The sequence below is a fragment of the Thermobia domestica genome, chromosome 6, assembly GCF_964235325.1.
Source record: "Thermobia domestica chromosome 6, izTheDome1.hap1.1, whole genome shotgun sequence".
NCBI lineage: Eukaryota > Metazoa > Arthropoda > Insecta > Zygentoma > Lepismatidae > Thermobia > Thermobia domestica.
The window spans coordinates 97,601,106-97,624,522 of NC_137459.1; the positions used below are offsets into that span (position 1 = coordinate 97,601,106).

The 23,417-nt window shown below is 36.9% G+C and overlaps 1 protein-coding gene across 1 annotated transcript in view; it reads left to right on the forward strand.

Annotated features, from left to right (window-relative positions):
* Positions 1 to 23,417, forward strand: part of LOC145688113 (protein trapped in endoderm-1-like) — a 109,844-nt gene that overhangs the window by 60,600 nt on the left and 25,827 nt on the right. The window contains exon 2 of the mRNA XM_081761865.1: positions 13,711 to 13,984. Within this exon, the coding sequence (XP_081617991.1) occupies positions 13,822 to 13,984 (163 nt within the window). The 5' untranslated portion in view covers positions 13,711 to 13,821. The remainder of the gene's footprint in view (positions 1 to 13,710; positions 13,985 to 23,417) is intronic.

Here is a 23,417-nt window from a genome sequence, read left to right on the forward strand (position 1 = left end):
ATTACCTGTGCACTACATGTAAATCGAATACGTGCTACATGTAAATCACCTGTGCGGTAGATGTAAATCACTTGTGCAGGACGTGTACATTGCACATGTACTGCGCACGTGAAGATGTTGAATAGCACCTGTGACACATATGTGCATCACATGTATAGGCGTACATTTATACAGGTAATGCACATGTTGCATCCGTGCAATTGTACGTGTACTATACGGGTACTGTACGTGCATTGTGCTGTCTGGGAATATACATACATAAATATGTGTATGTGTGTATGTTTCAGTATAACTCTAGAAAGTCTACAGAAACTTCAACCAAACTTGAAACACGTATGACTTGCTATCTGAGTAAATATATTATAGGGGAAAGATATCCCTAGCATTCCTAGGGATGGGGTGGGAAGGGGTGATATGTGAAAATAATCAACCAATATTAGTGTCGATTTCATAATTTGCTTGGTTGCTTAGATGAATAATAACACTCCCGATGCCGCTTAAGTCCAAGTTGAGTTCCCATTGACATGGGCGGTGAGAAAAGGCGAAAACAAAATAATCTAATATACGAGGCGCATGTAAAAAAAAAAAAAAAAGTCGATTTAAAAAGCATAGCAGAAGAAATTTATTGTAATTGATATGCAAGTACACACCTTGGCTATTTTCGAAATAGTCACCATAAACTTCCAGAAATCTGGTAACGTGGCATAAGCTTCCATATATCCTCTGTGCAAAAATTTGCCTCTGAGAGTGCAACAAGTCCAGATAATGTCGGCATAGTAGCATTCGAGGTAGAAGTAATTGGTATAAAGCTGACTTTGGTTTCATTTTATGTAGAATCCATCCAAATACAATTTGATGTAGAATCCGCGTTGTCTCAGCGCTCAGTGATAGAGCGTTCACCTCTAGTGTATGGGGTCCTTGGTTCGATCTCAGCTCGCGCCAAGTGAAATTTGTGGTGGACAAACACCGTATGCGTGGGTCTTCTCGGGGTCCTCCCGTTCCCTCGCACCTTCTTCATTCCACAATTTCCTTCGTTTCTCATCATCATCGTTTCCTTTCGTCTAGCCGGCATAACCGTAGAACGTAAAACTTAAAATATTTCATTTCTCTTCACTCCAATTTAATGTTAATAAAGATAGTAGTTTGTTACGATGTTCGTTTATTAGTGAGAAGAATGTCTTTCAGGCAGTAGCGGCGCTAGGCTCGTAATAGTAGAGGGGCAAGAGGGAAGACAAGAAACATTTTGAGGAGGCGGGCAACCACGCTTGTTTTGCTTTAAATATTATTATTATCGGTTGTACATATTATTATTATTATTATTATTATTATTATTATTATTATTATTATTATTATTATTATTATTATTATTATTATTACTATTATTATTATTATTATTATTATTATTATTATTATTATTATTATTATTATTATTATTATTATTATTATTATTATTATTCACCGGTTGCACATAGAAAAATGGGAACGAAGAGAGGCTAGAAAAATATTGGCGTGGCGGTTACCCCTCCTCGTCCCGTGTAGCGCCGCCACTGCTTTCAGATAGCAAACAGAAATTATTTGTACATGGGTTGATGACTTAGCAGTTAAACAAAGTTTAGTTCAGACATTAAGTCATCAGAGGCACATTAATTTGTGTAGAAAACACGCAGAATTAAAATGCACTTATCAGATAAGAATTTTCTTAGAGTGTAAGTTAGCAACACCTTTCCTCTATAGAGTCTGCGTGATCAGTAGGTTCTTAAGAAGCCTCACACGTTTCTGGCAGGTGCTCATGTGGTTTGGATCCCACGTTAAGCTGTAGGTACACGTCTCATATAGTCTCGGTACTGAATGTGACGATAAACTCAAAATCAACTCAACTCAAAGATTATGCGTTGATAACCCAAAATGTGCCAAATGTGTTATGGTTTCCTCATACGTAGACTAAAATAGGTCCTACATGCGATACAAATAGTTCATTCGTTATGTTTTGAAGTATGAGAATTGTAGCTTGTATTTAAATTATCCAGAAAATCTTTGTATCCAAATTGTTGTGTGTTTAGAGATGCAATTAGATAAATCAAAACTTATTATGTGTTCTTTTGTTTGTAAAGTTAAAGGGCATTTAAAACAACAAATTATAAAAGTCTAATAATTAAATATAATTAGTACTATTTGAATTGTTTCTTGATATGATTTCGAATTAGTTTTGTTCGCAAAAACAAATAATCATTTTAAAATGTAGTGGAATTAATTTGAAGTAAAATAAAACAGATTATATTATCAAAAGATAGTTTTACGTTTATCTCTGTAAGAACTTTACAAAGTATAACAAATTACAGTTAATTCGTGGGTCAAATAAGTTGCCGTATAATACTTAAAGCATCAGGGTCTAGTTCAAGTTGGAACATGGTGTGTTCGCTGAAATAATTTTTTTAGATGTTTTCCCCCCTCCTCTGCACAGTGGGTGGGACAACAGTGATACATTCGCTTTTCCATGTCGCCGGCCTTCGATGTTGTTAGCTATGAATGAAAGGATTGAGAGAGCTGTCGCCTCTGAAGCGTTTTCTTCATTTTTTAAAACAAAAAAAATACTACTAGCATTAATAAGCGTTCATTATACTGCTGCTCGTCCTGACGATAATGAATACTGCCTTTGTGAAAGATTAGGAACTGTATTTCAAAACAGGGGCTGTCGAGAGGTAAATTAATTCCTTACTACAGGCTAAGCGTTGAAGAATATTTTGTGTGTATTTCTATGTATAAAAAGTGTGTATGACTAAGTGCGTCTTCCTTTGCCGGAAAATAGACTCCCCCCCCCCCACATTTATGATTTCAGGAAATTTGCTTCCTCTTACATATCTAGTGTAGACATTTTTAATATTCATGAGCTGCTAAAGCTACAATTTTCAATAATTTTAATAAAGCTCTAGAAACTGCGTATTTAATTTCTGTCTTTATCTTGATCTAACTGTTCTGTTGGTCTTCTGTTTTATGTCTGAGGTCCCTCGATGACAGCATGCTTTTTGCTGACCCCAAAGGCCTCTTTGAACGCACTCTCCGTTATTCTCGCAGTAATTTAAAGAAATCAGTTACATGATGGCTTGAAAAGAATATGAAACCATATTGACGAAGACGTTTAGCTTCAGAACTCACGAAGCTTAAAACTCACTCAATCGTTTGTCACTTCCATGGTTTTCTTTAGTAGACGTGATTTGTAATTCGATTCCAGGAGAGAGGTTTGAACAGAACACGTGAATTAAAAGAAACAAAAAAGTGCAAACCAGCTATGCATGCATCAAACATTTTGTTTTAAGTGCAGAGCATGTACAAGAGTAGCCATATGGTTCGTTAAAAGTATAAGGGAATCAAGTTGAAATACGAAAGTTATTAGAAGAAAAGGACGAAGTTTGTACGGCACGTTTAAAAAAATGAAATGAAATCTTTCGGTTTTACGTCCCACGATTATGCCGGCTAGGCTAAGGGGACTCAGGGGTAAAAGTGGATCTGAAAAGTTAGGAGGACGGTAGGTAACGGCATGACGTCACTTCGTCTTCTGCCTATCTTTACCCATTGTAATTTTTAGGAACTGGAAGAAAGCTGTACACATTTTTTTGGAGGTGAGAGGATGGCGTCACCTCGCGTTCCCCCTCACTTTTACCCCTGGTGATGATGAGAAATGAATGGAATGTTGGAATGAAGAAAGTTGGAGGAAACGGGAGAAGCCCTAGAAAGCCCATGCATATGGTGTTTGTCCACCACAAAGTTTACGTGACACGAGCTGGGATCGAACCAGGGACCCCATGCACCAAAAGTGAGCGCTCTATCACTGAGCTATCGCGGCTCTAAGGCACGTTCAAGGACGTGGAAAAGTTAATACTATTTCTTTCATTATAAAAATTATTTATAATAGCTGGACATGAATTTTTAAATATCTGGAAGCATCCTCAGATAGACATCTTAAAGTTGCAATATAAGTATCCAGAATGTTCAAAAGTAGATTTGACTCCCTTCACTGAACGCACTTGGTTCGCGTTCCATCATATTGTTAGGAATTACTAGTTTCCTAGAAGAAAAATCTATATCAATTTCAGCAGTTCCAAGTATATTCTAAATCTTACGTCATAGAGCATGTAGTCTCTTTTGTGAAATCTGTATCGGAAAATGGTTTTACAAAAATTCGTAATATTAGGAAAGTGTAACAGAATTAAACTACAGACATTCAAAGAGCATAATTCCTGGCATGCGACTGTTATATCAGAAAATTTTATTATTTTTACAGCATACCACAAATATCTTAACGTTTCCCGATCTTTCTAATGTTGTGGAACCCTTGTAGCAAGTGTTAATTCTACGTGGTTCCCCATGAAATATTTTTTTAAACACATTTTCCATATCGTAAAAAAATTAAATGATTTTACGCAACTAAATATATTATTAATGACAGTGCGATACCGCTGTAAATGTAGATATTCGAAAAAATACAATCATGCTAGTTAGGCCTAATATTATGAATGCAATATTCACTTAATATGCTAGATGATGCATCTTTCAGCATGGATTAATAATTTCATTATTTTTTCTTTCATCGTTTAGTATTCTATTCTTCTTATTTGGCAAAATCTAGGTAATGTACATTACAAATATCCCAGGTGTAAGCAACATGAGAAGATAAAGTTTAATGAAAATAAAATGTCCCACGGATCCCCTTTCACTCTTTTGCAACCCCCGTAGTGTCCGCAAATCATGAATTGAGAAACGCTGTTTTAACGCGTTCTGAATGACACGTTACCCCTTTGTGGATCATGCCTAAAAATATTATTCTTAAAATAGAATGTTTAGCGTATATCCAAGATGTTACTTAGAGGCTAATATATAGAAAATATTGTTCTTAATTTTTCATTATTGTCTTTGTATGTGGTTTCATTGTCTGATCTAGGTAAGAGTTAACAGATTTCTGTACATCAGATGGCACCAGTTATCAGTGCTACAACATAGTTTTACTGTGTAACCAGAAGGAAATACGGAAAACAGAGAGACAGCATTCTAAAATGTGGTTTCATGATGTAACCACTGGGACACAAAGGGTTAAATGACCAGTCATGCTATTTTCTTTTTTTTCTTCGTCGAGCACAAAACACTTCTTTTAATATATATCCGTGTTTCTTCTCGTTTCTATTCATCACGGTACACAAAGCTTTTTCATGGAAGTATGTTAGCTCTGATGCATGGAGTCCCTGCTTGGATCCCAGCGTACGCCAATTAGATTTCATACTGAACAAACAGCCCCTCGGTTCCTTCGGAGTTCTCATGTTTTTTTCTCACTTTCTTCATTCCTTCACTTCATTCATTCTTACCATCATAGCCTTGGGGCATAATCATGGGGTTAAACCAAATAAAACTCATGTAATTTGATTTTCATCTGTTGGGTTGGTGAGATTGTAATGTCTAATTTTACGACTGGTGGGAAACCATCTTCTTAATGCAACCAATGGATGGACTGAGGTCACGTGTACAAAGTGAAAAAGTTTATACATGTTTAGAAAATAAGCTGCGGTACCCAGTCAATCAAAAGGCAGTGTGTTGTTGAAAAGTCATGTGAAACTGCATCATGCAGAACGCACAGTTGCAAATGATTTTCCTTTACAAGTTCATACATTCTGCGCATGAGCCGTGAAAAACATCAACAGTCCATTTGAACCAGGAGTTGTGAATGAACATACCATGTGTCGTTAATATATGATTTTTTGTGCCATTGACACAATATTGAAAAATGAGCCCCACTGTCACCAATCAACAGCATGTTCTGGTTAGCTCGTCTAAAGTACTGCGGAAAAGGATCTTTGGAAAGGTGTTCGTGTAATTAAAGACGAGTTAGACATACACTATACCACTATCCTTCGGTGGTTGAGTGCAATCAGTAAGGTGAAAAAGTGGAATTCACCTTAAGTGACTGTCACTTAAACATTGCCTACTACGACAATTTTAAACTATTTGGACAGTGGTTCTTTGGATCATTATTCACGTCCAGAGCAATTTACAAAATCACCCGCAGATATTGTTTTTATATGGAGAGTGTTTCATCATATCCTTTTCCGTCGAAGCACAACCATCACTGCAGATCCTTATAGTCCTGAAGCTTCATGAAATGCACAGAAATCTTTTAGATAAGAAACTAGCAATGATGAGTAAACACAGTACCCTCATGCTGCATGAGAATCACCTGCTAGAAGAACAGCACAGACTTTCCATGGTTGGCACTATAAAACCCTTTCTCACCCATCACACTCCCTTGGGATCTCTTCCACTGACTACGACCTCTTTCGACATCTCGATCACTCCTTTACCGAAAAGAACTTCCTAATGACAGGGTATTGCAACGTGTAATTGAGAATTTCTTGCTATCACAGGCTCCAGACTTCATTAATCGTGAAATTCAATCGATCGTTAGTTGAATGGTGGTAAAAGTATGTGTGGCAGCAGCCGAATAATACTTTGACGAACAAGGTACTGCAGTTTTCCTTTCCTTTTGACTGTTTTGCCTTTGAAAGTGACAAACGTAAACTAGATACTTCAATAACTCAATACTTTTCGAACTGACTGTATTTCTGATCTATACAGCGCTACACTGTATACTAAGCTTTTAATATATTTTTGAGATACATTGACGTCAGTAGTATAAAGGTAACCAAGAAAGTGCTGTCGCTTTTTGTCGAGGTCTGTGTTCAATTGGTCTTCACACCGTGAGTTGAATGCGAGTGGGGATAAGGCGAAGATCAGTTGTTGGTGTGGACATATCCAACATACTAGCTGGCTGTGACAGTTCAGTTACACCGTGAACTTGCGTAAGGACAGAGTGAACATGGGACCTTCACAGAGTGTCATAAGGGCGTGTATGTTGTACGAGTTTAAACTGGGGTCAAACGCCGCTGCAGCGAGACGGAAGATATGTCAGGCTTTTGGTGGGGGTGTCATGAGTACGCGGAAAGTGCAGCGGTGGTTTAACAAGTTGAAAGACTATGACGAAACACTCGAAGACACACCAGGTGCGGGAAGACAACAGATGTACACAATAAAGATCTTCATGCAGGAATTGAGGCGAACAGTATCCAGACATGTGAGCAACTGGGACTACAATTCAGTGAGAGTGTAAAAACCATTCGGCAGCACCTCCATCAACTTGGGAAGCACTACAAGTTGGGTCGATGGGTCCCACATGCTTTGACCCCGGCACAGAAGGAAACGCTTGCTGTCTCATCTGAGGAAGAAGCCATTTTTGAACGGGGTGTTGATATGTGATGAGAAGTGGGTCCTGTACGAAGCTTCACGACGCCGTCATCATTGGTTAGCATCCCATGATCCGGTTCCAAAACAGCCGAAACCATCACTGCACCAGAAGAAGGTCTTCCTGTGTTTGGTGGATTGCTCGCGGCATCGTGCATCAGGAACTGCTACCACCTGGTCAGAGCATCAATGCAACTGTACTGTCAGCAGTTGAGCCGTGTTCAAGAAAAACTCCAAACTGTGGACCCAGCACTTTTGAATCGCAAAGGGGTCCTCCTCTTACAGGACATCGCTAAGCCCTGCGTGTCTAGGATGACCCGGGACACCATTCCACGCCTATTGCATCTGTCATACTCCCCGGACATTTTACCGTCCGATTATCACCTGTTCCATTCCTTGGACAATCACCTTAGAGGACGCCAGATCTAATCCGTATTAGAGATGCAAAATGCACTTGATACTTTCTTTACTTCACTACCCACGAAGTTCCACCACGATGGAATACATGGCCTTCCAGAACGTTGGCAGAAGGTCGTCGATGCTGATGGGGACTATTTTGGTACGTCTTAAGTGACGTACTTCCAGGTACGTCGTAAGTGATATATCGATGTTCGAAGGTGGTGGGTGAAATAGCGACAGAACTTTCTTAGTTACATTTATATTTTTTAAAAGTTAGAAGTCCTTCACCTAGTATATCTCGTTTGATTCATCTGTGTGTGCGGTAAAGTTGCGAACTGACATCAGTCATACGTCAGGCAGTCAAATAATAGCGGATATAGCAACATGTATTAGCGTGAGTGTGACGGGTGTTTGTTGTTTATAAATAGGATTTTATCCGTTTCCACTCGCCTTCTTTTCGATATAAAACTTGCCTTACAATTTTTTTTCATTAGATAAAAGTTCCATTTTTCTTTCTTTTTTTCTAATGAATTATAGCCTTTCTCATGTCCGAATACATGTCTAAGGTTATAAAGATCAGACGTGACATCATAAGAGAGTTGATCTTTTAACCTTGTTTTGGAGAGAGGAAAATCTTTTCTCGGTAAATAGCTTTGATAATGCATTAATTACCAAATCGTAGGGAATCCCTGTGATTAGAGGAATGAATGCATCACAATGGACACATGGAGGATATGTTAACCCCTTACCGCATGCCGTGCCATATATGGCACATACTCTTTTTTCACTTTAGTTTTTTTTTCTGATTTATCAAAGGCACCAAATGACTGTTTTGCCTGCTGTGTGAGATATTGACGTGTATGAATAAGAGAGTTTGGTGTCATCTGGCATGTTCTTTGAGAGTTGTAAGTGTGTCATATATGGCACTTACTTATTTCTCGTTGGAATTAAGTGAAAATCTAAAATTCAAGTTTTAATTCATTTTTCAAGTTCCCATATGAGAATTTCCAATACTGATTATTTTGTTTTTCGCTAAAAGAAAAAAAAAACATGCAGAAAGGGGTTAAAACACCAAATTCATGATACACAAAAGCTCATATCACACTACAATAGTGAACTGTATAGATCGTGGACATATAGAAGGAGCATTGCTATTGGGTATGATCTTTGCAAAAAGTTGAGATCCGTAAAATCTAAAAATCTAAAATCTGATTTTTTTTTTACGATGATAATTTGCGTTGGTAATTTTGTTAACACTTTAAACGTAACTGATTTTTATTTACAGTGGGTGTATAAAGGCATAACATTGTCAGATTCTCTTGTGCTGGATCTTCAGGACGAACTGGTCATTTTCTTTTTAGTTATATTAGTACCTTCAATGAATTAAAGGGGGAACAATGTGTCAAAGATCTGGATGTAATATATGACAGCAAACTATCGTTTGAACATAATATAAATCAAATTGTAAATCACACAAATAGGAATCCTGGATTCATTTTCTAAATGGGAAGGGAAATTAATAAGTCAAATGCTTTACTGAAATTATATTTTTCATTTGTTAGATCAAAATTATAATATGCGTCTATTATATGGAACCCCCACACGAAGAAAAACTCTATTAGAATAGAAATAATTCAAGATAAATATCTGCGGTTTCTGGTATGTAAGAGAACAGGCGTCTTCCCCAGATATCAAAATACTACTTCTCTTAATGAAAATTTTAACACAATGTTTCACAGTCACAGAAGAAAGTGTTTCGTATCGTCCCTAAAACGAGACGAAATGGAGAAAAGAAACATCTTTTTAAATTCGAGACGAGACGAGAAATTTTCTTCAGTCTCATGAGCAACATTGTTTTACTGATACATGACTCATAGAATATAAACTATAAATGTAACCAAGAAAGTTCTGTCGCTTTTTCACCCACCACATTCGAACATCGATATGTCACCTAAAACGTACTTGAAAGATCAGAAAAGTCCCCATCAGCATCCACGACCTTCTGTCAACATTCTGGAAGGCCATGGATTCCATCGCGGTAGAACTTGGTGGGCCGTGAAGCGAAGAAGGTATCAAGTGCATTTTGCACCTCTACTAGGGATTTGAACTGGCGTCCTCTAAAGTGATTGTCCAAGGAATGGAACAGGTGATAGATAATTGGACGGTGCAATGTTCGGGGAGTATTGCGGATGCAATAGTGTTTCCCATCCAAGGTGTGGAATGGTGTTCTGAGTCATCCTATCCACGTGGGGCTTAGCGTTGTCTTGTAACAGGAGGTCCCCTTTGCGATTCAGAAGTGCTGGCTCCAGAGATTTGATTTTTTTCTTAAACATGGCTCAACTGCTGACAGTACACATCTGCATTAATGCTCTGACCAGCTGGTAGCAGTTCCCGATGCACGATGCCGCGAGCAGTCCACCAAACACACAGGAGGATCTTCTTCTGGTGCAGTGCTGGTTTCAGCTGTTTTGGAACCGGTTCGTGGGATGCTAACCAATGATGATGACGCCGTGGAGCTTCGTACAGGACCCACTTCTCATCACATGTTATCACCCTGTCCAGAAATGGCTTCTTCCACAAACGAGACAGCAAAAAACACAGGTGTCTGCTCGCGTTGCCTTCTGTCCCTTACAGTGGCGAAACGTAAACCCACAAGTACGGTAGGCCCGGCAAACTAATAACACAAATAACATTTCATGTATCATAAAATGTTTAAAATTAACCAGAACTCTATTTTTCTTATTGAATTAAACAAAATACTACCAAGTCTATTTATTTTAAAGAACTTTCTGCATTTCTAACACTGTTTAGAGTTGAATTTACATGCATGTAAACATAGTAGTTTTTGTTGTTGCTGTTTCACACGAGCATGAATATATAAACAAAAGTAGACGGAAAATAGTCTATTATTATTATTATTGTTATTATTATTATTATTATTATTATTATTTATTATTATTATTATTATTATTATTATTATTATTATTATTATTATTATTATTATTATTATTATTATTATTATTATTATTAAGCAAATATTTGGACACAAGTGTGTTAATGGAATATTCCTATTTAGCCCCACTACAAATATTTTGAAGTCCAGTTCATATTTTCTTTTGTCTAGGATTTGCAGGGGGGATGAGAGAAATTTCCTACTCACTTGCTATTTTCATTTCCTGCATATTTGAAAATGAAGGGAGAAAAAAAGAAAGTACATTCTTGAGTTCACTGTCAAATTTCTTGGATAAGCGTTTGTTATTTGCACCTCTCACTTCAAAGCAAGTATAATACTGCATTTAGTTAATGCATCACCTCATAATGATTTCACTAGAAATCTAAATGCTCAGAAAGAACTTTATTTGAATCAACGCAAGATATTTAATATTGTATTCTATGCAGTGGTATATTTAAAGAGGTGGCTCCCGGGCTTAAGCACTCACCGAAATTTTATCGAACTTTTCATTGTTTTATATATATTACAGAATTTTCCCATTTCCTGTAATAAGGTTAGCAAAGCCCTCCCAAAACAAGCAAAGCCCCCGAAACAAAATCGTAAATACGCCATTGATTCTATGGAATGGAAAACTTAAATTACATACAAATATAATTATTTTATCCTGTACGGTAGCGTTTGTTAAATTTATACATATGTTTAATGTGTCAGACTTTCTACATGCTATTATGGATCAGGCCCCATGTAGGAAAACAGCAGCTACTCTGAATAACTCCTGAGAGTAATATTTCTGCCTAAATGAAACAAGTTATCACTAATAGAAATGCATAATTCTACACAAACTTTTTATTGTGTGTTAAGGAAATCGTTTTACAACATATTAGCATTGAAAGATGCCTTCAACGCTAAAACTAAACTCCCAGAGGCGAGACTTCGCACCTTCCCAACAATGTGTGCAATCTCAGCGATAATAGCTTCGCTCCCTGAGCAACATAGCCCGTAAACCTGTCTAGCGAGCTGGTGAGGCTCAGACGGAAGGGACTCCGAGTGTTTCCAACCTACTATTTTGTAACCGAAAAAGGCAAAATATTGAAGTACTGACTCTATTTTGTAAGAAACCAAAGATAAAGAAAATATACGGTAGAAAATAGGGTAGGCCCAGCCTCAGAGCCTCATACTACATTTCGCCACTGGTTCCGGAGTCAAATCATGTGGGACCCATTGATCCAACTTGTGCTTCCCAAGTTAATGGAGGTGCTCCGTATGGTTTATCCACTTACAATTAATTGTAGTCCTAGTTCCTCACATGTCTGAGTACTGTTCGCCTCAATTTCTACTTGAGTCGGGCCGCGGTGGCTCAGTGGTAGAGCGTTCACCTCTGGTGCTTGGGGTCCCGGGTTCGATCCCAGCCCCCGCCAAGTGAACTTTGTGGTGAACAAACACCGTGTGCGTGGGTTTTCTCGGAGTTCTCCCGTTTCCTCCCACTTTCTTCATTCCACCATTTCATTCATTACTCATCATCACCGTCTCCTTTAGCCTAACCGGCATAACCGTGGGACGTAAAACTCAAAGATTTCATTTCATTTTTTTTTTCAATTTCTACTTGAAGATCATCTTCATTTTGTACATATCGTTTTTGAAGATGTGATACCTCATATGTCCAATGTTTGCGATTTTGAGTTTTTGGCATATACTTGATGAGAAAAACATAATCTATGTTCTAGCAAACCCTCGTAAGTCACAAGAAATCGATTGCTGAGAAACAATCGATTATAGTGGTGATTTTCATATAGATTGTTGGCAACTTCAGGCGATACCTCGTATGGAAATAAGTTCAACATATTATAGTCATTTATGTTGTGATGAGAGAATCTGTGTCAGTGTTTCCTAAAAGGATAACGCAATTTTTAGAAGGTATGAAATATTAATATTGTGAATAGTTATAGTGAAGTTTTTTTCGTCTCCTGAAAAAGTAAGAAATTGGACATACGAGGTGTCACATCTTCAACAACGATATGTTGGTTTTTCGGCAAGTGGTGCGTCTTCGAGTGTTTCGTCATTGTCCTTAAACTTGTTAAACCACCGCTGTACTGTCCGCGTAGTCACGACGGCCTCACCAAAGGTCTGGTATATCTTCCGCCTCGCTGCAGCGGTGTTTGACTCCAGTTTGATCTCGTACAGAACATACGCCCTTATGACGCTCTGTGGAGGTCACATGTTCACTCTGCCCTTATGTAAGTTCACTGTGTAACTGAACTGCCACAACCAGGTAGTATGTTGGATATTCCCATACCAACAACTGACCTTCGCCTTATCTCCATTTGCGTTCCATTTCAACTCACGGTGTGAAAGCCACTTGAACACAGAGCGACAGAACTTTCTTGGTTACGTTTTTATAAATTGATAATGTGGTTGTAGAAACACACACACACACACAAATCAAAATTTAAAGATAAGCAAGTCATTATACAATATATTCCAATTATAAATGTGATTTAAACGGTATATCACACCTTTCAAGGATCTCTCTTGATGCGGAAGGATTCTGATATCTTCTAGGTGAGATTAAGAGAAACAATCAGGGCATAAGTACTGTATACAAATTTATAAAACTAGAAGACAAAAATTAGACACGAGACTAAAAAGTTTTTCGAAAATCAAAAGAAGACGAGGTTGAAAATCAAGAGGAGACGAGAAACCCTTATTCCTTGTGCCGTCTCGTTTCGCGGAGAACACTAATTATTATAACACTCTTGTTCTTTCTAGGTTACAGTAAACTATACTCGCTTTATCAACCCATTATAAGTAACGTATGCCCTTTAGATATCACTGGACTTTTACAATACACACAGTCGTTTAGCGTGGTTTTCTACTTACGGGGAGCTCTTAGTCTTAATGCATTGTTCTTAATATCTTGCATTATTCTTAAACCATTATTGCATTATACATTAATTAATGCATTACTCATACTCAAGGGAAGCAGCTTTTCCACGGCTTCCATTGGCGCTACGTCACTGATATATAAAAAGTATTTTATATAATGGGAACTAATTTTTATGATTTTCTTCTTTTTCCAGTCTTAAGCGTACAGCTTGATGGTCAACATTTCGTGTTAAAATGCAGATACTTCTGTCATAGTTGATTACCATTATGGTATCTCATAGAGGAAGTAATAGTGCACTACTTTTATGGTTGATGAGTTCCTCGCTGGGTCATATTTTGAAGAAAAAGAAGTTGATATAGTAAAAAAAGAAAAGACAATGAACAATACTGAATCAATATTTTATCCCCGTGGAGCCACTGTATTTGCCTCTGTCTGTGCAATCTTATTCATAATCCTAGGAGTTGCAGGTAAGACATTGACTTCAACTAACCAAAATTCGAAGCATATTATAAGTTGATGGGTAAAGTGATTCCCAAAGATTAAATCTGAACAAGAGTAGCATTTATAATTACTCAATTCTGTACATTAAAACATAGTTGTTTTCAGTTGATACAAAGGTAAATTTGTATTTAAAAGTTTGAAATTAAATTGTGAAGGTGTATATACTTGATCGCTTTTACGAATTTCTTTTGTCAGTATTTTCTGTTATATTATACATATTATTAGTATGGTAACTACGTTATTATTATTATTATTATTATTATTATTATTATTATTATTATTATTATTATTATTATTAATACCGTAATAATAATAATAATAATAATAATAATAATAATAATAATAATAATAATAATAATAATAATAATAATAGTCTTATCTTCAATTTCCAAACACAAGGTAAATATTCATTCGTGTAGAGTATAACGTGGTAAAGAATAAAGAGAAATAATATACTTCCATGAACTTACAGGATTGACTCGCTTTTGCAAGGAAGGACGCAATGGTGGCTCTTGAGGGAAGTCACATCAGTAGAAATTAACTCTTTTATCGCCACAAACTAAAATAAGAAAGCTTGATACAGATTTAAGAAGCTGTATACACAATTTAGTAAACTAGGTAACCTTTTGTCTCCTTAGTTTGTTGAAATAAATTTTATTTGTTTTTACCGATGCGACTTCCCTCAAGAGCCGCTATTAGAAGAATTTAAAACAGGAAACTAGTTTTAGATACCTGACAAAGATGCGAAAAGTGAACGGAAACAAAACTAAGGGTAAGGATGTCGAAAGAAAATTTTAAGAAAAATGATGTTCTTGGTCGCTAGATTTAAAGAAATATGGTGTTAAATATTTCGAGTGAAATATTGTACTAATAGGACAGAAACATAAGCATTATGAGAGCGATGAAATACGAATGGAAGTGTTGCGACTGTGGGTATTGGGAAGAATTGCAAAAATTAGCTTGGTGAAACGCAAAACCAATGAAGAGTGTTAGGAAATTAAGAATAGTCTTATCACGCATGTGCAGTATTGAAGGTACAGTATTATAGAAGGTAAGTAACAGAGGGGAAAGATGAAGAGTACAATTGATGAGGAATTCTTATGTCAGAGCAAAGAGATTACCGCAATTCATGGAAGCTTCTAAATTTGCGGCAAGTAAGGTGTCAGTAATAGTAGAATACTTATGAAAATGATGATGAGAATGATGCCTTTCAATGGACGAGTCAAGTAGTTTGATCACTTCCGGTGTCAACAAAAGTACCCTACAAGGTTCCTAAAGTCATATGTTTGGTTGCAAGCAATACGTCTGCTAAATGAAGACAGCTTAGGCTGGTGTGTGTTTTACTTGATTTCCTTGGTGCACGTAATATCGGATTGAATTTCCAGTAAAAGAGCATTGAAATTTGAACCCATTACGGTGGTTCTGATTTCACCACAAATTGTAGTAGATCCAGGTCTAATATAGCCTATATGCTGCAAAGAGAGACGCTAAACTTCAATAAACAAACAAAACAGCATGATTTTTCTTATAGATACGTTTCCGTATCTTCTCTATCTTCCATTTGTTCCTTTTTTTTTTCAAAAGTTAAAAAAAAAAAAATCTTCGGGTGATCGTGATATTGGATTGATGTTCGAAACGTGAGGTCAAGTGATAGTGATATTGGAATGATATCAGTTCAAGGTTGACTGGGGTTATCTAAATGGACACTTTTGCTTCTTACTACACAAACAAACATACCATGCGCTCATCCCAAATTATCATTTTAAAACGTAAGCTTGAGTCAGACGTGCACCCACGCGGGGTCCACCGGGTCCAGAACTACCCCCAAAATTTCATCACTCAACAAACATTTGTACACTTTTTATGTGTAAAACTATACTTACTAAGCAGAGAAATGATTGATATAGCATGCAGATTTGATCTTACATTTCATCTGTACTCTTTTATTACAACAAAGTATCTAGTTATATTATTTTCTGAGAATATAGGTGTCAGTACTTAACAATTACTTATTGTCTTTTCGAGTTAGCATAATACCAGTTCAATACTACACAGACGTAGTGCCTTGCAGTATTGGACTCTCAAACTTTGAATCCTTCCCAATAAAAATTTCTGGATGAGCGTTGGCCTAAGTTCAGCACAACGTGTCAAAGAAACTCTAGTAGCGGGTATTGCAGAAATATATTAGCAACATAGTTAAACAAGATTGCCCTTCCATTAGTCGCAACCAGAGATGGTGTTGGTCAATGAAAGCTTAACCCATGCCCCACTGTACCCACCTCTACCCATTCGGATTCATGACCTACCATGATACACTCTGACCCACCACCCACCGTGACCCATTCTGATCCAGTAGCACATTCTGCCACTCTTGACGCACGATTCATGCTCTTCTCTTGATACTGATTAAAAGTTTAGTGTTGTGATAAAACAAGTATGTTAACTTACCACTGCATCAAATTTTACATCGTGTAAGAAAGAAGACAAGAGCATCTAAATTCTGTTTATCGGAATCTATGAATTTCTACGACCGATCGTTCAAATATCCCCCTGTTGTAATACTAGTAGATCTCATTTTTACGATATAAACAGCATGAAGTGTTTTCTGTGGTCTACATTATGACGAATTTGAATTAAATTGTAACAAGAAATTACTACTTTCTAGTTCGTACTTTTCGGTGGAAAATAGGATGAAATTTGAAAGTCTCAAAATAATATAAAGTACACGAAGGAAAAGACACGATAAAAACTCGAATTTTAGCTAATGCATTCTTAACAGTAGGTTTTCCCCATTGATTATGTAATAAAGAATTTATTTACTTGGTTTCTCTATAGCTTTATCCTCCGTTTTTTACCTTATTTTTTATCTCCATTTTCATTCTCTATAAACACTGCCACATAAGGTATAAAAGTAACAAGTTTGAGCAACTTTTTGTACTGATTATAAGGAGAAAACTTTAGTTTGAAAATTACAATCTGTCAATTTTTAAATATATTTCCCTTGCCTTTGATTACATTAATATTTGGTAAGTCCATTTCCGTTAAAACAATCTGTTCTATGGAGATATTGTTCATTGAACTGAGACGAATCTTAGTGAAATTTCTGATTAATTACTAAATTGTTACACTATAACTTAAAACTTTGAAATATGTACTATTTGGCCAATGTTCACTTATGAAATATCAAAGAAATAAACCGAAGAACCTTTCCTGTAGCGAAACATTTATTTATTGGTGATAGCTAAATATTAAACATTGCTGAACTTTTTCTTTCGAGTGATATGCGACATATTATTAGGAACGTAACTTTGGAATATAACTAACGTGACACATAAGACCCAGTATCCGCTCCCAGTACTTCTGTTATAACAGAATATTCAAGGAAATACTACACAGAAGATAGTTACAATTGTATACTCACAAGGGAACATTTCGATTTGGTGAATTCAATTGCTGAAAATGATTGCTAGCACTGGATTCAGCATCAAAAGAAACAGAGAAAAAGAGGAGGGTGTTTAGTGGTAGACCGTATACAGAGTGGGAGATAAGTGAGAGCAAAGTGCGACGATAGAACGTAGAAAGTGTCTAGAAATGCCATGTTAATTTTGAAACGAGTAGAGGGATGGAGATCAAATGTTGGATATGAGGAATTCATATTGAGCTCCACTGAATAGACGTAATGTGAATCATGGGAGACATCTGAAAAGCCGCCATGTTGGAATTAGCGCAAGAATAATTACGGGAAAGGGATCGTGTGACACATGGCTCTTGACGCACACCGTCTATTGAAATCAATAGTTGCCAATACAGTTTGAGACCTCTGTTTAATGCAACTGTTATGGAATTTAAGAATTATTGTGTGTATTGGTGTATGTATACTTCCTTTGCAGAGCTTTGTATCTTCCTTGTTTGGCAACCCTGATAACCCACCTTTTGCTTAGTTTCTTTCACGCTTTATACTAATTGTTTTAATGCCATAAAATGGTATATGCTCTATTTGAAAAGCTATATGTTTGTGTGGGGTGGCAACACTGCTTATGCGACACTACTGCCGTGTTTTTGGTCACGTCTACCAAAGTAGTTATAAGGTTACTTGCACACATTTTTCATTTTCTGCCTCTTTCCGGCATTTTAAGGGTATAACTCGGCACAGCCTAACCCTGTCACTGTCTGGTATATGTATTGTAAGTAGCGGGTAAACAAGGCATTTCCGCAACAAGTGACTATCACCAGGATCATCAGCGATCCATAATTAGTCAGGGTACCAATTTTCATAATTATTTAGCTGTCACGGTTCGCATACGTCCCTTGTAAGATTAGTGATTGCAGGCCCCGTTGAGGGTAGCGAACTCAATGCAAAATGACATAGAAAGATCTAACTGCTAACCTGGCAGAGCTTGAACCGTCATCACTCCCTCATTACCTATGTCTACGGTATTTCAATTTACAGAGTACATAAAAGTTACAATTGTATTTTAACTAGGCCTATATGTAGGGTGAAGTACGCATATCAAGATTTTCCAACTTAGTCATTTATTTGTGATATACAAATATGATAACAGATTTCAATGTTGAAAAAAGGAAAATGATTTTGGACTACTATTCCTCAATAACATGAATAATCAGAGATGTTTCAATTTATATACTTTGTCACAACTGCCCAATGTCACTGTGGAAAAGTGGAATTATGAGCTCTTGGATTCTTGAATTATCTACGAAACGCAAAGTGAACGCCCGACCAAGCACACTTGGTAGGCTCTATACTGACTAATAATAAGCACGTTGGCCAACAAACAATTTTCCATCATTCTGCAAACAGTTTAGAGCTCGCACTCCTAATCAAAACTTTACTTCTTTCGTAGTGGTTCCGTTGGCTATTGAGTTGGCAAACACTCAGCAAAGCGACCAATTATAACGTAGGGCCAAAGTTGGCAGTTGGTGGGCCATTCTCCACTGTTGGGCCTACTCTCTATGATGTTAGGGCGCGTAAGAGCTTTACTAACGCTCAGCTCAATTGCTGCATATGGGGAATTGTAATTCAGTCATTTAATCCGTAATACACTGTCTACATTGGAAACAAACATGAACAAGCTCTTCTTCCTCCAGAAGAGAGCAAGATAGAGACCTTGTGTTTTTATTTCTGAGATCTGTTGACACAGTGTTCCTTCCCATAACCTTGTTTCGAGTGCGTGAATGACTGCAAAGAAAGCTGCTACATTAAAGCCCTCTTCTTTCGTTTCTTTCTTTTCTTTTTTTGTTCGATCCAAGCCACGCACTTGCCATACCACAACGGTCCCCTATCTTTCTCGCACCACTTTTCCCATGTTTGAATGTCCACTCACAAAGGATAAAAAAAGCGCCCTTTGATGCTGGGAGATTTCCGGACGTTGCCAACACAGTCCCTAAAGTGTCCTTTGGAGGGAAGGAAATGCCGTATGAAGATAGCTTTAGCTTCTCAAGTGACTGAACACGACAGTACAGTGTTAACTGGCAGGTTGAAGTGGAGCTTTGTATGAATGTGTTTACTTGATGGAAAACACAAAAGAATCAACTTCGTGATTTGTATACAATTATTCATTTCCGTGAAACAGACGTATTCATGTGTTAATTTAGTTGTACTTTTCACTAATTTAGTTGTACTTCTTACTATTTAATGGAAGCTATGCAGTTTGTGTCTCAAATTTTTCACCAACTTCTAAAACATTTCCATTCTTGAGGAGCCATTTTTTTTAACAAGCAGTTCTACCAACATGCTATCTTCATGGAGCAATTCTGGTTTAACACAGTTCTCCAGATACAACAAACTGAGAACTAATTGCCACATAAACTTATAAAATCAAAATTAAAGAAAACAACAAAACAAATTGTCTGTAACCGTATAAGCATAGCCAGTGGCGTATTTACGATTTTGATTCGAGGGAGCTATGCACAACACGTGAATAAGCACGTATATTTTTTGCCTTTTCACTCTTTAAACCCCAAACACAAGGACATTATTGGGGAAGGAAGGGGTACAATTGCCCACCTGAGTTTGACAATTAAATATATTTAGTCTATTGTCTACCAATATGCTAGGAGAAAACGTGAAACTAGAAGTTGTCGGAGAATCTTACTCCTCTTCCCCCCCCAGGCAAATCTGAAATGACGCTCCTGCAAACACACGTCGAATGTTTGTAATCTCATTTCAACTTAACTGATTTCATTTTTTTTTAATGGAAATATTCAGTTCTATATGTGTACGTTTTTACCTTAAAAAAAAAAAGTGTTGAGACAAGTTGAAGCTGAAATATACTGATTGCAGTTTTAATGGCAAGAATTGCAGACTGGTGAATCTTCTGACATATGATAACACAAAAATTTAGCAATGAATCTATCCTTTTATTCTGTTCATAGAAGAAAAAGGAAGCATCCCCTTGGCCTACCTAATTTCCCGGGCTACTTATTCCCCTTCTTGATTTTCTTTAATTGAAACATTTATCTTTCTTTATAACTAAACGATATAAATATTCCTTTGCTATAATAACTAGTCCAGTTATGTTTATATCCACGCAAGTTGGTGTGGAATACCAGTTTCGCTTATCAGCTCCTCTTAGTTTTGGTGTTACTGACGACTGCCGACTTGAATCACAACTAAGAATTGTTGAAAGTATGATGGGAGAAACGAAAGAAAGCAACAACTAAGAAAAAGAAACAAGAGTAGAATGGACGAAAGAAGAATGTAAAAAAAAAAAAAAAAAAAAAAAAAAAAAAAGAACGCAGTTCTTACATAAGATGAAACTTGACAAATACAGTATTATTTCTGAGCAAAGAGCATAAGAAAACGGAAAGTCGATGAAATTCTTAGAAATAGTAAGAAGGATTATTGTTATATGTGGAATGAGAAAAACTAACAAATTTATTTCGGGGGGCGGGCTTGAGACCGATAGTCCCCCTAAATACGCCACAGAGCATAGTACTTGATGTAATCGTTCATGTTGATTTCTACTATAATTTGTGCGTGAGATATATCCTATCCAACTGATATATGATTTTACCAAACGTTCTGGTCCGAAACTTTGTATGCCATTTTCATTTACTGTGAATAAGCTCTGGTTTCTTTGGAGTATTCTTGCTTCTGTTTTTTCTTGCCGAATGGCGTACATGAACGGTTAAAGTTCTCACCTTCCGATCCCGGGAAGTATTGTGTATAAATACTTTGGCTTGTGGTGTTACCTGAGTATTATCGCGGAATGTTTCTTCAGTCTCGCAGGACGAATGCTGAGAATATGTCTTCAAATATAGACATTGGCCGATTCCCACATTCCTTCTCATGTTTCATTGTTAAATATTGCCTAATGTAAAATGGTTTACACCTATATCGGCAACTTCGTTAGTAAATAAGCACAAACTTATTAACAATTATGAAAACGTTGGAAGTAAATTAAGTAACGGTAATTTATTGATTGAATCTAATATCTTTATACAAGATTAAGGCTATACGAAACGGAACTACTGCTTAAATTATGATTCAAATGACTGCTTGGATTTGCATACTCGACAAAAGTACTCCACACGAGATCGAATCCTGGGCTACAGGCGCAGAAAGCACACGTATCGGTCAGTTGGTCATATAGCGCCGAAGCAAAATGACAATACAACAGAGTGAAATTAATTAATACAAGACATACTTCGAAAGAATCAGAACAATAAATAAGATTCTAAGAGGCTGTTCCGAGATTAATTCCCAAAAGGATTTGTCTCAAGTTTAAAAAAAGAAGGATTACTAATGTAAAACATATCCTAACATCTGCGCCTGGCCCTCCAAACATGTAATTTGCTTGTAAACTCGTTGATTCGATGGTTGGTTGATTCGGTGGAGTTCAACGTCCATTTTCAGCACCGAGGCTCTATGAGGCATGGACTCAAAGTTTAATGTGAAATCTGCACCACCGCAATATGTTCAAAATTCAAAGTTATCCATTGGTAATCGAACCAGGTATCGAACCATACACTAAAGGCGCGCATTAACAACTAGACCAGGGGAAGGGTTCAAGTTCTTAGAGTTGTATGGCTTTATGTAATCACTAGCTAAAAGCGATCCCCCAGTAACACTGACTTGAATATTGTTTTAGATAAATTGCAGAAAATCACATTCATGAAATTTTTACACATAACTAATTATCGATGTAGGAAAATGCTTTTACTTACGTCCAAAGTATGTTGCAATCTTCATTTTGGTTCGGAAGCTTACTACGCAACGTACATTTTTTTTTCTGGAGAGCATTTAGTTTATTACACGAATTTTAAAACATATGGGGGTTGCTCAAAAAGTAATGCACCATATTTTTCTTCTTTATATGTTTAGAATTCCTTTGTGGCTCTGTGGTCAGTGTACTCCCCTTCACCGCGGGAGACCCGATTCAATTCGCAGTAGGAACTCATGTACTTCAGATCCCACGTTAAGCTGTAAATCCACACCTCATAACGCCTCGGTGCTGAAAGGGATGCTAAATTTCAATTTAACAGACTAACTAACCGTTACCGTTCAATATTATTTAAGTGTTATTCTTCTCAGTCAGACTATAATGATAATAGTTTGTGTACGGAGTTTTACGTTCGCCTGATAGGGGGGTAACGGTGTAGTAGTGAGTAAAGTTGGAGGACCTATGGCACGCTTACAACAAAACGAGAGTAATAATTGAATTTTTGGTGCCCGAGAACGAAAGTGTAATAAATACTCACATACATATGTGTGCTGTCTGTGAAACACTTGTACTGGACAGGAGTACTGTTGGACGGTGGCAAAAGAGGATTAAATCCATGAAAGGGAATGAAGTTGAATTGTGCCATCTTCGTTCTCCACATCAAATCCACTCGTGTAGGAACGAACCGATCGCCGTATTACAAGCCACCACTTAGCAGAAGCACTTTCAGTGAGCAATGGGAGGATAATAGATTTTATTCACATACCAGGTTATTGGAAGATGTGTGCAAAGTTGATTCCTCAAAGCGTCAAACGAAAATCAAAAGAAGGAAACGGAATCAGATTGTGATGAGTTGTTAAACCGTTTTCAAGAGGATGGAAAAGATTCCGTCTAGGATCCTGATTGGTAATGAGATAGGCCAATAAAAAATGCAATACGCGGTAATAAATTTAAGGGCGACGAGTGCGGTAAGTGCTGTGGGAACATGATTGAAAAACAGCCAACAAGCTGGTACAGGGACGGCATACACACCATTGTTTCATGTTGACATAAGACCATAGCAGTAAAATCAGATTGTGTAAAAAAAAGTATAACATATATAGTGGGTACCCATAACAATATTTTGTAGAAATAACATTACTTTTTGATCGTCCTCAAACTCTGTTTTTATTTTTATTCATTGTTTGTGTTTACAATCTAAAGTTTCAACTTAATT